Here is a 16495-nt window from a genome sequence, read left to right as displayed (position 1 = left end):
ATAAGTGCAATCACAACAATGGGCAACTGTATTTTCTTTATTTTGCATTTTTCTTAAAAAATCAAAAGCCCCATGACCCCATGGTTGCAGTTGTATGACTTTTCACTGTAACGTGAAATCCATTTAAACAAAAAAAGAACCTGAGCTGAATCAATAGATCTTTATCTACCCATTCTCAAATTAAATCTTTCCAAAAAAGCAACCTTGCCAGGGATAGACTGCAATGTACTTGGTCATATTAATGTAAACACAAGCAATGTAGCTCCAAAGATAAATGCATACTTTGAAAAAAATACAATTTTAATGCTCTTTTTAAATGACAAAATATTGAAAATAGTTTCATTTTTTTTAGAGTGACAGGATATAGCACAGTATTATATTGACTGGTCATTTCACAAGTCTTTAAAGGCCCTTCACTCGACCATGGATACTCAAACCAATCTAGCTAATGGTATAAAAGTACAGTACAAATGCAAAAGGTGTAAAAATAATGAGAACTGAAGAATGACTTGTAGAATCAGTTAAAGCTGCCAGACAGTATATAAGTCTCAAAGTCCGAAAGCATCCCCCTAACCCCCACAAAGCTCTAACCATTTAACAATCTCACCATAATATTTAACCTTTACCCTATCATGAAAGCTCCCCAACACACTAGTCACATGACCCGGTCCTGTCCATTTGACCTATAGCTCCTCCCCCTAGATGCTCCATGACGGAAACAACCTAGTTAGCGTCCGTAGAGATAATGTATAAAACACAAGTATAATATAAGAATATATTTTTACTTCCAAGTATAGAGAAGTAGACTATTTAAATGAAAGATGCTTTTCACGTTACCACGAGGACCACAATTATTAATTGATACCGTTATTTTGTTACATTTAGACTTTGGTAACTCAACAAAAATATCCAGCTTGGATCCTGAGTAACATAAACTTCTGGATCAGACCTTCCAGAACCATAATCTAATTTTCAAAAAATACATTTACTGTTACTAGCTTTTTACTGCTAGGTATACAGCTTACCTTATCGTCAAACTACAAGTTTTACAATTCTCTAGTAAACCTTTAGAGGTACATCCTCAACTTTATGAAATATTACTCAAGCTTTTATTTAAATTTAGTTCAAGTTACGTTTTTTAAACCTAGATTCACTTCACAAACAAGAAAACTTTATAAGAAAGAAACTTTAGTACAAACTCCAGCATATTTTTTTCGGTTGAGGAAGAGGAGGGTCTCTACATGACGCAGCATGACTCTGCCTTTAGCACCCCCTGGAGGCGAACAGAGAGGAGGCGGAAGAGAGTAATAAAGGAAAGTTAGTGAAGAAAGAAATAATCGTACATAACTGACTATAGAATAACCCTAAGAAACCTAACCCTTAATATATAAATAAATAGTACATTCACATATAGACATACAAAAATAGTAAATACAGGTGTCCTTAAATATAAGACATGTATACATTTATCATTAGGTCCGATAAATAATAGATCAGATATCATAAATTAATTCATAAATATATAATAAATAAATGAATCCAACATAATCTGAGATCTATAATCGAGTACATACACACGTCAAAAGTGTATTTATTTTGCAATGTAAATGGTAAAGTTGTATAGTAAAGTTAAGTTTTGGAAAGTAATGTAAAGCATGCTTAAGCTTAACAGTACTAAAGAGTACTGTAAAGATATAAACAGCTCTTTACAGTACTTAAAATATATACGTTTGTTAAAATACAGTTTAGCACAGTAAAGTTCTGCAAAGTATCGTTAAGAACAGTAGAGTATGCTATTGTTTGTAATGCTTGAGCTGATTAGCAGAGTAGCCTACTGTATTATAAAGTACAGTTAAGTACAGTGAAGTATGTAAAAGTACGGGTAAGTAGAGTACAGAAAAATACAGTAGTATGTCATCGTACATTACAATACGTAGTAGACTATTGTAGAGCATAGTAGACTACACTAAAGTATAGTAGGAAAATGTAAGGTATGTTAAGAAGGAATCATCAGCTACCTGTCTGCTGCGTTGGTTGTTACCAAAGATAAATGATTGTCCAACCATGCCCTCTGGCAGCCCGCCGCCGCCGCAGGAGTCGCGTTCGGACGGCTGGCCGCACGAGTCACAAATGACCGTTCTGCTGCGCAGGTAGTACTCGTGAGCGCCCTGCAGGGGGCGACAGAGCAGCACTTACAAACCTGAACCGCCTTCAGATCAGCCAGAAGGAGAGAGAGTAACATACCTCCTCCTCCGCCTCCTCCTCATCGTCACCCTCCTGGAACAAGGAGCGGGTCACCTTCCTCATCGCCATTTCCTGGGCAAACAGAAGGTCGCAGAAAGGTCAGGTCACAGGAAGTGAGAGAGAAGAAGGAGGAGAGGAGGAGGAAGCAGAGAGTGAGAGGACGAGGTGTAGCGTAGGATGAGGAAGAGGAGCTGACCTCTCCACCCGTGTTGATCAGCAGGGTCTCCATCATGTCCCCAGTGCCCCAGGACGTCTGGGTCTTCCAGACCAGGTCTGTGGGGGGGCTGTGGACCCCTCCACCTCCGGATGACCACACCTACAGGGTCAAAGGTCAGACAGGGTAAGAAACGGACAGATCTGTCTATGTGAAGTTCTTGTTTGTCCCGCAGACGACCTGTTAATTAGTTCAATGCCGTTGGGAGCAGCCATGCCTGGCGGGATTACAGCAAATCAACCCCCCCATAAAGTACAGAACCGGCTGCAAATCAATTTCCACTCGTTTGTATTGCTCTTCATCACACTCGAAGGCTTCAAAGGCAGCATTATGAGACACCCCCTAATCAATCCCCTAATTATCAGAGGGAACGTTGAGCTGGCCAGTGCTGACTGGCAGAATACACACACTAAATAAATGGTGGTTGTTATTATTTACTCAACGTATGACTAGCTGGCCCTCAGCCGATCCGATAGTTACAGTACTTGCGCTGCACTATGTTTAGTTATTAATCAACGTCACAAGCAGCCGAGCCATCGGCAAGATTCAGTTCAATGTCCTGCTGGTCCTTAGTAAATAGTGATACTAATCATCACAATATCAGCGGCATGAAAACAGCTCTCCAGCGGACAGATAAAACGAAAAAGCTGCATTTTAGTTGAGTGTTGTTTAGTTACTTTAGCATCGTTCAGGTACTTTAGTTGCCTGTCGTTCAGTTACCCTAGGGTCATTCTCTTACTTTAGTTTCATGTCGTTCAGTTACCCTAGGGTCATTCCGTTTTTTTAAAGGCATTGGCTACTTTAGTGTCATTCAGTTACTTTAGCGTTGCTCAGTTACTTTAGTTTCATCTCGTTGTAGTGTATTTCAAATATCGAATACTAGAGTTGTTCAGACAGTTAATAATTGAATAATAATTGTCTAGCAGTCTTCTTTCGGAATGCCGGATTCACCATGCCCTGGGTTTGCAGTTGGTTCCATGACTTGTTTAAGTCAGTCAGTCAGTCAGTCAGTCAGTCAGTCAGTCAGTCAGTCAGTCAGTCAGTCAGACAGACAGACAGACAGACAGACAGACAGACAGACAGACAGACAGACAGACAGACAGACAGACAGACTCACTGTGACGGCGGCTCCAGCCTTCAGGATGAACTTGGGTGGGAACTTGTAGCTGATAGTTTCGCTGCTCCCCTCCTTCCTCTGGATCATCCAATGACCAAGGGGCTGGTCCTGCAGCCCAACAATCATCCAACCGGTAAACATCAAACTAGTAAACACATCATCCAACACAAACTTCCACCACAACATCCAAAAAAATCTACAACACCCCACACAACCGCCCCACACAACATCCAACACGATCCACAACACCCAACACAACGTCCAACACAACGTCCAACACAACCTACATCACAACACCCCACATAACATCCAACACGATCCACAACACCCAACACAACGTCCAACACAACGTCCAACACAACGTCCAACACAACCTACAACACAACACCCCACATAACATCCATCACGATCCACAACACCCAACACAACGTCCAACACAACGTCCAACACAACGTCCAACACAACCTACATCACAACCACCCCACATAACATCCAACACGATCCACAACACCCAACACAACGTCACCCACCTCGTCTGACTTGTTGCTGAGGCGGACATATTTGCCATACATGTCGACCTCGTCCACGGTGACGCGCCCGCTGGCCGAGGCATTCTGGGTAATCTTAGTTCTGGTGACCACCACTTCCGTCATCGCCGCTGCCCCCCCGGACACCGCCCCGCCCGTCTCCGCCCCCCCGCTCGACACCGCCCCCCCGCTCGACACCGCCCCCCCGGACACGGCTCCGCCTGCCCCCGCCTCGCCCGAGACTACGCCGCTCGCCACCGCCACCGCCACGCTGGTGCCGTCAAGGCGACGCTTCTTGGCCTGGCTGGAGGAGGAGCGGCTGGAGGAGACGACGGGGGGGGGGGGGGGTCGAGAACACTAGCCCCCCGGACAGCATAGAGCGGCTGTGGCTGGAGGCGGAGCTCCGGCTGACCGTCACCCTGCAGGCGGAGCTGGGGGAGAGACTCAGCCTGGGGGGGGAGAGAGAGGGGGGGAGAGGGGGGAGAGGGGGGTGTCTGAATCGCATTACGCAACCGTTGCATTATGACATACTATGGATCCTGATTGAAGCGTATATAAACAACTATAGATCGTATATCCAGGATGTACCCACGGGTATTTCCCCAGTGAACGTATCCCCTGTGAACTGGCAAATCCCTTTTTTATTATTATTATTATCATCAATTATTCTTCTATTTTAAGGTTTTGTCCTTTTATTGTCGAGTAAGACAGGAAGGAATGGGAGGTAGAGGGGAGACCTGCAGCAAAGGACCGCGGGCAGGGGTCGAACCCGGGTCGCTGCGTTCAGGACGCGGCCTTAACGCCACGCCCTCCACCCCTGGTGGACCGTTCTGAGTGTCTGGGGGGGGGGGGGGGGGCGGCTACCTCTCCTCCTCCCCCTCGAGCAGCTTGCGGTAGGCGCTGATCTCCATGTCCAGGGCCAGCTTCACGTCCAGCAGCTCCTGGTAGTCGTCCAGCTGCTGCTGCATCCGGCTGCGGATCTCCGCCATGCCCTGCTCCTTCTCCTCCAGGCGCCTCCTCCACACCTCCCTCTCCCTCCGCAGCTCCTCCTCCAGGTCCCGGAGCTGGGCGTCCCGCGAGGAGAGCTGGAGGCACGCACACGGACACAGGCCGTTAGCTAGGAACGGGCCGCCCCTCCTCTGTGTGCACGCCCTGCTCGGTGTGTGTGGTTCTCTTGTTTGTTTCTCTGTTTGATTGTTTCTGTGTGTGTGTGTGTGTGTGTGTGTGTGTGTGTGTGTGTGTGTGTGTGTGTGTGTGTGTGTGTGTGTGTGTGTGTGTGTGTGTGTGTGTGTGTGTGTCTCTGAGTGTGAGAGTCACTGAGTGTGTGTGTGTGTGTGTGTGTGCGTGTGTGTCTCTCAGTGTGTGTGTGTCTCTCAGTGTGTGTGTGTGTGCGTGTGTGTCTCTGAGTGTGAGAGTCTCTGTGTGTGTGTGTGTGTGTGTGTGTGTGTGTGTGTGTGTGTGTGTGTGTGTGTGTGTGTGTGTGTGTGTGTGTGTGTGTGTGTGTCTCTGAGTGTGAGAGTCTCTGAGTGTGTGTGTGTGTGTGTGTGTGTGTGTGTGTGTGTGTGTGTGTGTGTGTGTGTGTGTGTGTGTGTGTGTGTGTGTGTGTGTGCGCGTGCGTGCGCACCTGGCTCTGCAGCTTGCCCATCTGGGCGCTCATGCTGTCGATGCGGAGGCGACTCTCACTCAGCTCCTCCTGAGACACTCCCATCAGTTGACTCCTCCTCTCCGCCGACACGCACGCGTTCTCCAGCTAGCACACAGATAGCATCACGGCCTCAGACGTGGTAACCACCAACACGCTGCCAACCAGTAACATGACTGCTACACAGTCACTACAACATGTGTGCTCTCTGGGCGTTTCCCCCTACCTTGGAGGTGTAGGTCCTCTCAAGCTCCTCCTTGTAGAGGGCGACCTGCTCCTCGTGTTGGACCCGCATGTCTGCAAGCGCGCTCGCCATCATGCTCTCAAACTCCACCTGGCGCCCGCTGTCCAGCTCCACCAGGCGAGACTGGTGGCGATGCTTAGTCTCCTTCAGTTCCTACACACACACACACACACACACACACACACACACACACACACACACACACACACACACACACACACACACACACACACACACACACACACACACACACACACACACACACACACAGTCACACGCACACACACACACACAGAAACAACGATTTAAAATAAATATCTGGAGAGGCCGATTAGCTGAACAGTGGCCATCTAGCTCGCAGAGTTAGCCTGGCGGAAGTCTATAGCTAGCAGAATTAGCGTATCGGGCACCTAGCTGCTGCTAGTAAGTAAGAGAGTGTGCCGGAGACCTAGCTGAAACTAGCGGAGTAGCTTGGCGGAGACCAAGCTGCGGATAGTGGAGTCAGTGTAGCTTCCAGAATTTATTGAGCTTCAGGGATTTTTGCTGAGCGTATTTCTACAGTGGCCAGTGTACATAGTATGTCTAGTTTGGCTTTACATACTTCCCTGCCTCAATCAACATGCTTAAAACAAATATGAAGAAAAAATAAAGTGAAACAAGGTCGAGCTCGTCCGTCATCAGCCTGGCGGAGACCTAGTTGTAGCTAGCAAAGTTAGCATAGCGGAGACCTAGCACTAGCTACCAGAGCTAGCGCTAGCGTAGCCTTAGTAAGAAGAGTTGGCGTGGTGCGGACCTCGGCATAGATGCTCTTCTGGAAATCAAGTTGCTCCTTCAGCGTCTGCAGGCGGTTCTCAGCGTCCACCCTCTGCAACATCTGCTCCTGGAGCTTAGCTCGGGCATCGGCCAGCCCGGCCTCCGACTGAGAGGAGGGAGAGGGAGAGGGAGAGAGAGAGGGAGAGGGTGAGGGTGAGGGTGAGGGAAAATTTATTTAGCGACAATAATTAATGATCTGAATTTTTCATTGGGATAGATGGATTTTTACTTCAAAACTTTCACTTAGTGGCTAGTGCTTAGGCTAAATGCCTAATTCTTCAAATTATAATATCAACTGTAGGATCATGGTTTGGCCAGCAGATGGATCACACAGTTCAGCTACAGACTCTTGGGTCCTTGATACGAGACCTAGAGCCCTAGAGCTCTAGAGTCCTGATTCCTAGAGTCTTGGTACCTAGGATCGTAGGTCCTACCTTGGCCAGCTGGGCACTGAGGTCCTTGACCAGGGCCTCCAGCGATCGTTTCTCGGCCAGGGCGGTGGCCAGCGAGGCTTCCTTAGAGTTGAACAGAGCCTCCAGGTCCCTGAGACGCAGCAGCGCCGCCTCCAGATCGGACTCCTTCTTACCGTTCCTGGACAGGAGACAACAACCACGCTCTTAATGTGAAGGGACTACCCTACTGGAGTGAGATAACACTGGGGACTTTTAATGTGAAGGGCATAGGAGCCATTGTTATATTTTCTAGGGGCCCCTTTCTACACACAAACAACAAACATCTGCTACCACACACACACACACACACACACACACACACACACACACACACACACACACACACACACACACACACACACACACACACACACACACACACACACACGGTTCTGTTTGAAGACAGAACACTACTATTAGACCAAACTATCAAACTATAAAACCCACTCACACATTCCTGCACATCTACAAACATTACTTAACAAAAAACACCTCAAAACATTCACTGAGTGTTTGGGCAACTAGCAGGCTGCTAGCCTCAGCCCGGGCTACAGAACAGTTTAGCGTTTAGGACAGGAGCCCGCTGGAACATAGACTGACAGATCCTTGGCCTTTATCTTACTATTATGAAGACACCAGACTGTTAGCAACCCTGCTAGACTTCAGGCTGGTCATTAGCCTTTAGCCTGCTGGCATATAGACACCAGACTGCTAGCCTATAGCCTAGCATACTAGGTTAACCATTGAGGCATGAGAAGCTGCCAAGAGAAACAACGTAGGATGTCCAATGTTCTGAGTTCAGAACGCTTGCGGCTGTCACATGTTCGTTTGTCATCTCCTGTCCTGAGGGAACAGAAGCTGCTGTGAATGTGTAGCCTGCTTTGTCTCGTAGGGATGAGTCACTGGTTAAACATTTAGCTAAGGAAGGGGAATTCTGCTCCCTTTAAGAGCGGGAATAACATCGGTCGTAACATCTATAACATTGTCTTTATACTTTTGCCTCACAACATTACACTACAATATCACTGGGTTAGAATACACTGAGACCTTATCACTTGATTTGTAGAAAGTAAGACATTATCAATGGGTGTGCATCAAGACATAATTAGGGCTGAAACTAAGACATTATGGGGGTTAACACCAAGACATTATGCGGTTGGCACCAAGACATTATGGCCGTTGATGGATACTAGAGTTAATACGCCCCGTCCATAATCTGCACAGGAAAGCAAACAGAGCCGTAACTGAATGTAAAATAGATTATAGAAATAATGAAATCACTTCTGCTCGGATTTATACTGTGAGGGTCTAGCACCCACTGAATGGTGAACCTTTATTGGTAAAAGACCATTTCAATCTGAACCAGCTGTGGACATGCTTTCCCTGCGCACAGAAGAGCTAAAACCAGAAAGTGCCGACCCAATACTCTAGTGTGGACGTGTGAAGCCAAGCCAAGATAATCTGTAGTATAGAAGGTATATCGATAATATCTCATGTATTCGATAAGTATTAGCAACAGGTTTAACGTATACTGCAGGGATTATCAACAGAGAGGTTGGAGATTTGGAATAGGATAGCTGAGGCTTGGAGTAGCTAGCATTGAAGTGGACGACAGAAACATTCCTCTGTTTATTACTCAGGGTAGGCTGCAGGACGGAGGTTGTTAAACGTAAAGTGTAGGAATATTTTCCAGCGACTCTTTGCAAAGCTTTCCTCTCATTGTCTAATGAAACTGGAGACACACAGAGTTCCCAGTGTTCTGGTTAACTCTCTACCCTCCGACTCGAGGCACTTCCACATTCCGGCTGTTCCAAACAGCAGCCTGTTTCAATCATAGCGTTTGGGAGAAGACGGAATCAAACAGAACTTACATAACCCACCGCATGGTCATGCTTTGGGCACACCCATGTTAGCAAGAGACTTTGAATTATCTATCCCCTCCCCATTCCCCACTTTCCCGGTCTCTCTCCCGACTTGCCCTCTCCCCATTTTCTTCCTTTCCATTGTTCTGTGTGTGTATGTGTGTGTGTGTGTGTGTGTGTGTGTGTGTGTGTGTGTGTGTGTGTGTGTGTGTGTGTGTGTGTGTGTGTGTGTGTGTGTGTGTGTGTGTGTGATTGAAATTCTAGACCCGCTGCCTACTAGCAGTTGTCTGGATCCAAAGGACTGTTGATAGTGCCTTTCAATATCAACAGCCATGGAAACAACAGCCATGGAAACATTAAGCCCCTCCCACTGCCACACCTGTAGCCCCTCCCACTGCCACACCTGTTGCCCCTCCCACTGCCACACCTGTTGCTCCTCCCACAGCCACACCTGTTGCCCCTCCCACAGCCACACCTGTTGCTCCTCCCACAGCCACACTTCTAGCCCCTCCCACAGCCACACTTCTAGCCCCTCCCACAGCCACACCTGTTTCCCCTCCCACAGCCACACCTGTTGCTCCTCCCACAGCCACACTTCTAGCCCCTCCCACAGCCACACCTATAGCCCCTCCCACAGCTCCACTTCTAGCCCCTCCCACAGCCACACCTGAGCGCCAAAGGGAGAGCCGGTTTATGCTTTCCTATTCAAACCATGAATTCACAAAAGCATGTTGAACCACCTTTCAGAGAAAAGGGCATTGCGGGATCCCGTTCAAATTAGATACGTAAAAAAGTGATGGATTATTAAAAAACTAAATAAATAAATGTATAGTTAAATAATGCATTATAAATAAGTAGCTGGATTAATAAAATCCTGTAGAGAGAGTGGCTGGACGTTATTCACAAGTGTGGATCAGTTAGAAGACGTGTAGCAGCTTGAGACTGCTTGGAGCTTAAGACTGGGCAACAGACTACTGTCCAAAGACCACCCACCACCAACCCCCCCCCCACCACCACCACCAACTGACACAGGCACTCCGGACTCAACAGTTGTGTGCAAACGGTACTGCATGCATACAGCTGTTGTAACAGCCCCCTTAAACACCCCGGGCAGTTGAACTGAAAGTCTACAAAGTGTACCAGTATTAAGGTGCGTGTGCTATTGTGAGTTGGTCAACTAGTTTGGTGTGTTTTGCTAACTGCTTACAGTGAACCTTGATATGGATCCATTTCCTGTCTCTGGAGATAAGCACGGACCAGCCAAGATTCCTGAGCTCCATGGCAACCAAACATGGAGCGTCGACAAACCAGATTTAGCCAGCCTCCACCCAGAAGTCCTTCCTCTAAACACCAACCAGATTGAACCAGCCTCCACCCAGAAGTCCTTCCTCTAAACACCAACCAGATTGAACCAGCCTCCACCCAGAAGTCCTTCCTCTAAACACCAACCAGATTGAACCAGCCTCCACCCAGAAGTCCTTCCTCTAAACACCAACCAGATTGAACCAGCCTCCACCCAAAGGTCCTTCCTCTCAACCCCAACCAGATTTAACCAGCCTCCACCCAGAAGTCCCTCCTCTCAGCACCTGCTAGCTACACCTCGCTTTGTTTGCACGTCAAATAGAAGATGGAAATTTTCACCTTCACAGCTGGCCTGAAAACACAAAAGCTCTGCCACAAACAAATCGTCGACCACACCCTGACCTGTCGTTCAGTGTTAAAGTTACATACATCACAGTAGTAGTGTAAGTTAGTGGGGAGTTTCATCCAAGCTGCTGTCGTGACCTCATCTAGATGAGTTTTATTTAATAATGACAGAATGAGTTTTATTTAATAATGACAGAATCACACTATTTCACACCAACATACCTCACCACTGACACACCTAATACCTGCCATTCGAGCTTTGTAGGTGTGATCGTAACTATATAACCCTTAATCTTTATCTTAACTTTATAATTGCATCTAAATTCTCCATAATCTTATCTAAATTATACATTGTCGATCTAAATTCCAAGATACCACTTATCATCTTCCCATTAGGACATTCTTTAGATAGGCTGCGCCGTTTCAACACCACAAAATATGCTGCCGTGCAAGTGTGTCGGTACTGTCAACAGTTGTGGACTAGGCGGATACAAGTCTGTCTCTGCCAGGTGCTGTACTGCTGCTAGCATTACATCCTCATACCGCATGGCCACCGTGGATGCTAGCCCAGCTACTGCTAGAGTCAGCCCATCAGCTAGCATGATAACTTCTAGCTACTAGCATCACCACTAAGCTCCCAATGACACTTCCTAGCTGTTAGCATCATCACTAAGCTACCGTCTCTCCCCACAACTAGCTCCCGGGGCGAAATAGTTCAAGATGCCCTTGTCAAGCAGCCAGGCGATGCCAAATGGCTACGTCTTTTTCGTTAGACAGGATACCGCATGCCTGGGACAGACGTAGCAGTTGAGGAAAGGCGGAGTGTGTTTGGTCTACGAGTCACCGCCCAACAGCGGCAGGAGGTGTGATACTAGCACTCTGCACAGTACCAAGCGCTCCTATTCTACCCATTCCTAATGCTCTACCCCACCCCTCCTGTTCTACCCCACCCCTCCAGTTTTACCTCACCTCTACTGTTTTACTCCGGCCCTCCTGTTCTCCCTCGCAGGAATGTGACACCTCTACTCCATGTTGGTACAGACTAAAGGGCTGATTACGGTTCCACGTCGACGCAACGCAATGAACACGCAGACGCTTTCGACGCAGTCGTGACCCTGTTCTGTTTCTGCGTCCGGTTTTTAGTGAGCCGACCAATCACAGCCCTTGCTGCAACGTCGCCCCAACGCGAGGTTACAATTTTTTGAGAGGCGCACGTCAGGCCCTTGCGGTGGACGCCACCGAGGAGGGTCCGCAACGACGTAAGGGGTCCGTAAACCCCCTTGAGTTGTGTCGACGTGGAAGCATAACTATGCCTTCAGTCCTTCTCTGCACTTCCTCTACAGCTAAACCCACTGAGCTCCATCCAGCTCCATCATATAACCATCTGATCCACCTTGTATATCAACCCGGTCTCACGAAAAGTCGTGACACTGTCACGTTATTTAATCTATTGAAACGTGATCAGGATCACGTATTTTTGAAATTTTCGTGTTTTAAAGCACAAATTTCCGGCCGTGGTGCAAACAATATTATTCAAGAGTTATAATCAAGCCCAACACATCAATATTAGTGACAACCCATTAAATACGATATGATTTCTAGATGTCTGGCAACGTCCGCTCGCGACACTGGACTTGCGAGGCGTCGACGCGGACTTTCATTCACATAACCAAAAACAAGACAGTAGATGGCTAGATAAAATAAACATCAAGACATACAGCGCACCTGCATTTAATATATCCGTGAATTGTCACAATTTCTCAGAATCAAAGGTGAAAGTAGAAACGGGTGGCCTAAAGCTGTCATATTGTTCACAGACAAGTTTAAGTAGAAATGGGTGGCCAAAAGCTGTCATATTGTTAGTTATCATTGACTTGAAATACATGGGTTTGAAATTTGTGCTGTAAAACACGAAAATTTTGAAAATACGTGATCCTGATCACGTTTCAATAGATTAAATAACGTGACAGTGTCACGACTTTTCGTGAGACCGGGTTGTGTATATACACACCTAACCAGCAACATACCACTGCATGATTAACCAAAAATGTTTCATCTGGTTTTTCTTATGCTGTGTGCCAGCTTCCTCTTTATCTGATCTACAGGTGTGGAACTAATTAATGCTCACCTGGGCGATAGTGTGATCCACTTCCTGTTCATCTGGGGTCCAGGCTAACCTGGATGACAGGTTTGTCCCTAGTTCCTTTTTTCTACCTGGGACAAAGTAGTGTGGGCTACAGGTGTGTCGCTAGTCCCTGATGGGATGGTATGTTCTTAGCGCCTGAGTTGCTGACTACAGGTGCGTTGCTAGTCCCTGAGGTGCTGCTCCTACCTGGCTTTGAGCTCCGTGTGCTCCTCCCTGATCTTGCCCAGCTCCAGCTCGATGCGGGCGCGCTCCCGGGCCACCTGGTCCAGGGTCTTGCGAGCGTCCGCCAGCTCCGTCTCATAGGCGACCTTCACCGAGGACAGCTGGTGGGTCACCTCCATGTCCGACTCCATGACGCGCATCCGCAGCCCGGCGTTCTCAGACTCCAGCGAGCGCACCTTGTCGATGTAGACCGCCAGCCGGTCGTTGAGGTTGCAGAGGTCCTCCTTCTCCTGCAGCCGTGTGATGCGCGCCGGCGACCGCACGCGCCCGCTGGACTCGCGCCCGCTTCGCTTCTGGATCGGGGTTTCCATGGTAACGGGAAAGCGGCTCGACGAGATGGGACGGGGAAGACTGGCGGGAAATGAGAAATCACGTAAATATAATATATATGTGTACACTATCAGGTAGCTAACCCAGAGACATGCTAGACGTTCAGCCCAAGTGCATGATGGTTAATCCTGCTGGTACTTCAAAGACCCTTACATTCCTCCTATCTATTAGAAGTGCATGTGAGACTTTGCACACCAACTTAGGGTCAACATTTGACCTCCATAAGACATTACAAACCAGATACCATAAACCATTAGACTATATTCTAAGAAGTATATGACAGAAGCACACAGTAGACAATTGCACTATAGGACTATAGTATAGGATAAATCAAGTATGAGAAAGAAGCACACATAAGACCATTAGTATGTACCAGGTACTAGACAGAACCATACATTATACCCTCACTCTATAGTAACAAACTATAAACCAGATATTAGACAGAAACAAACAGTGGACAAGAACACTATAGTATGCACCATGTACTAGAAAGAACCATACATTAGACTGCAGGTATAGAACTACACTATAAACCATGTATTTGGAGGAAGTACACAGTACATCAATACACTATAGAACTATAGTATACATAAGGTATTAGACAGTAGACAGTCGTAATTTGTTTACAACCAACGTGTAAGGTACAAACCACATAAAACTAGAATACCCATTCCAATGGAAATATTTTAAACTACAAAACAATATCTAAAATTAGACTGACGTCATTCCGAACCATGTAACCCTAACCAGACAGAGAGAGAGAGAGAGAGAGAGAGAGAGAGAGAGAGAGAGAGAGAGAGAGAGAGAGAGAGAGAGACAGAGACAGAGACAGAGAGAGAGAGAGAGAGAGAGAGAGAGAGAGAGAGAGAGAGAGAGAGAGAGAGACAGAGAGAGAAAGAGAAAGAGAAAGACAGAGACGGAGACAGAGAGAGAACTAGAAAGAGAAAGAGAAATTGGAAGAGAAAAAGGGAGAGAACTTGAAGAACTAGAAAGGGATGCTAGATAGAGAGAGAACTAGAAAGGGAAAGAGAGAGAACTAGAAAGAACTAGAAAGAGAGAGAGAACTAAGAGAGAAAGAGAGCAAGAACTAGAATGTTAAAGAAAGAGAGAGAGAAAAGAAAGATAAAAAGACAAACACACACACACACACACACACACACACACACACACACACACACACACACACCCACATATACGCATTCCATACACAGACAAACGTACCTTGTGTCAGCAGAGCTATCCTCGACTGGTGGAGGAGTCAGTCTGGCTGAAGAGAGAGGGAGTGAGAGAGGTGACAGCGAAAAAGGGGGAGGAGGATTGACAGCGAGAGCGGGAGGGGAAAAAGGGAAAAAATACACAGGAGGAGGAGTCAGGGTTACACACACAAACACAAACACACACACACACACACACACACACACACACACACACACACACACACACACACACACACAGACACGTCAATGTGGTACTACATAAATCACACAGTATTAAAACTAGTATTACTACAGACAAACAAGAGTGTTACGTATTCTTGTCATGATGCCATTCCCTTCATTGCTTTTAAACGGTATACAGAGTTCTTGTTATACATATATGGTAGATATAATCCTTGTTATAAATATGGCATATATGTAATTCGTGTTATACATCTATGGTATATAGTGTGTTATAAATATATATATATCATACATATATTAAAAAATATATATATATATATATATATATATATATATCAGGAAATATTAACAGCGCAACCGCGCCCCCTGTCGGCCAGAGAAGGAAACACGCACACTCCCAAACAAACAAACACAATCCAGCACATCAACGCCGCTGAATTTGTAGTCCTACATCACCTGAAAATACTTCAATACCGTGGAACCTGTACACCTACATCAATGAACACCTGAACACACATCAATATACAGCCTGACCTGTCAGCACATTCCTTGGCATGCCACAGAATACTCAAATTCGCCGTCTGTAAATGACATTCATTATAGGTTACTACAACAGCAACCTCACAGCCATATACTATATTCCCTCTGCATCATTAAGATTAATGCATTATTGAATCTTATCTTAACCAGACAAAATCTCGGCCTTGTCTCCGCTAAATAGGCCTACATTTGAGCCAACATCCAGAAACTCACCAAAGACCGGTATCTTTAGGTTTATAGGGAGTTCACGTCTAGTCCATGAAGTCTGTGAGTATTAGCAGACATTTTCTTCATATTAGGTCAACAGAAGTAACCTGGCAGTGTTATAAGGCTTTTAATTATGAATTATTTCAGACCGCCGTCACCTGGACTAAACAACAGCCCCCTAGCGGCCGCTGAGGTATTTATTTATCTGCCTAAATTAAACGTCGTATTTTGAATACATTTCAAAAAACATTTATATAAGTATATATTGGTGACTTATATTGAGTGAGTAAACTTAACCAGTTTAACCCAAATCAATTAAGGTATTTACAATAGACAGAGCCGGGGCTGTTTTATTAGCCTAATGTCTATACGTCGTAGTTATATATTAATATATATAATGGTTGATGGAAACATAAATATTTCATTTTTAATCTTAGAGTGAGGTCACCCTCACCACTCAGCACTAGAGAGAGAGAGAGAGAGAGAGAGAGAGAGAGAGAGAGAGAGAGAGAGAGAGAGAGAGAGAGAGAGAGAGAGAGAGAGAGAGAGAGAGAGAGAGAGAGAGAGAGAGAGAGAGGGAGGGAGAGAGAGAACAAGTAACGTGAGAACAAGAGATGACCTAATAGCTGGGAAAAAATATGAAGTCACCTGTTTCTTACTGTCTGCCTTTCTGTCTCCCTGCCTGCCTGTCTGTCATACTGTCAGTAGAATCATCGAGTGAGCCCTGTCTTTTCTACGAAATCACGATTGGTTCCCTATGACATAATCATGTGACGTCATCATGCACATGACATCATCGCTACATGTGTCATCGCTGCATGTGGAATTATCATATTATCACAATTTGTAATATTATTCATTATGATTTTATCAAGGGATGTTGAGTTG

The 16495-nt window shown here is 46.2% G+C and overlaps 1 protein-coding gene across 1 annotated transcript; it reads right to left on the bottom strand.

Annotated features, from left to right (window-relative positions):
• Positions 1-21: 21 nt before the first annotated feature.
• On the bottom strand, positions 22-14770 carry LOC115553521 (lamin-A). The gene is made up of 14 exons (XM_030369851.1): positions 14682-14770; positions 13095-13481; positions 7236-7392; positions 6782-6907; positions 5971-6141; positions 5727-5852; positions 4967-5187; positions 4461-4551; positions 4106-4333; positions 3576-3683; positions 2441-2560; positions 2245-2316; positions 2019-2168; positions 22-1273 (listed from the first exon to the last, which is right to left on the bottom strand). Exons 2-14 carry the CDS (start codon positions 13439-13441, stop codon positions 1238-1240), a joined length of 1953 nt encoding a protein of 650 aa, XP_030225711.1. The 5' UTR covers positions 13442-13481; positions 14682-14770; the 3' UTR covers positions 22-1237.
• Positions 14771-16495: the final 1725 nt, after the last annotated feature.

The sequence above is a fragment of the Gadus morhua genome, chromosome 11, assembly GCF_902167405.1.
Source record: "Gadus morhua chromosome 11, gadMor3.0, whole genome shotgun sequence".
NCBI classification, from domain to species: Eukaryota; Metazoa; Chordata; class Actinopteri; order Gadiformes; family Gadidae; genus Gadus; species Gadus morhua.
Note: the sequence above shows the minus strand (reverse complement) of the source record. Positions and strands in the feature narration are given on the sequence as shown.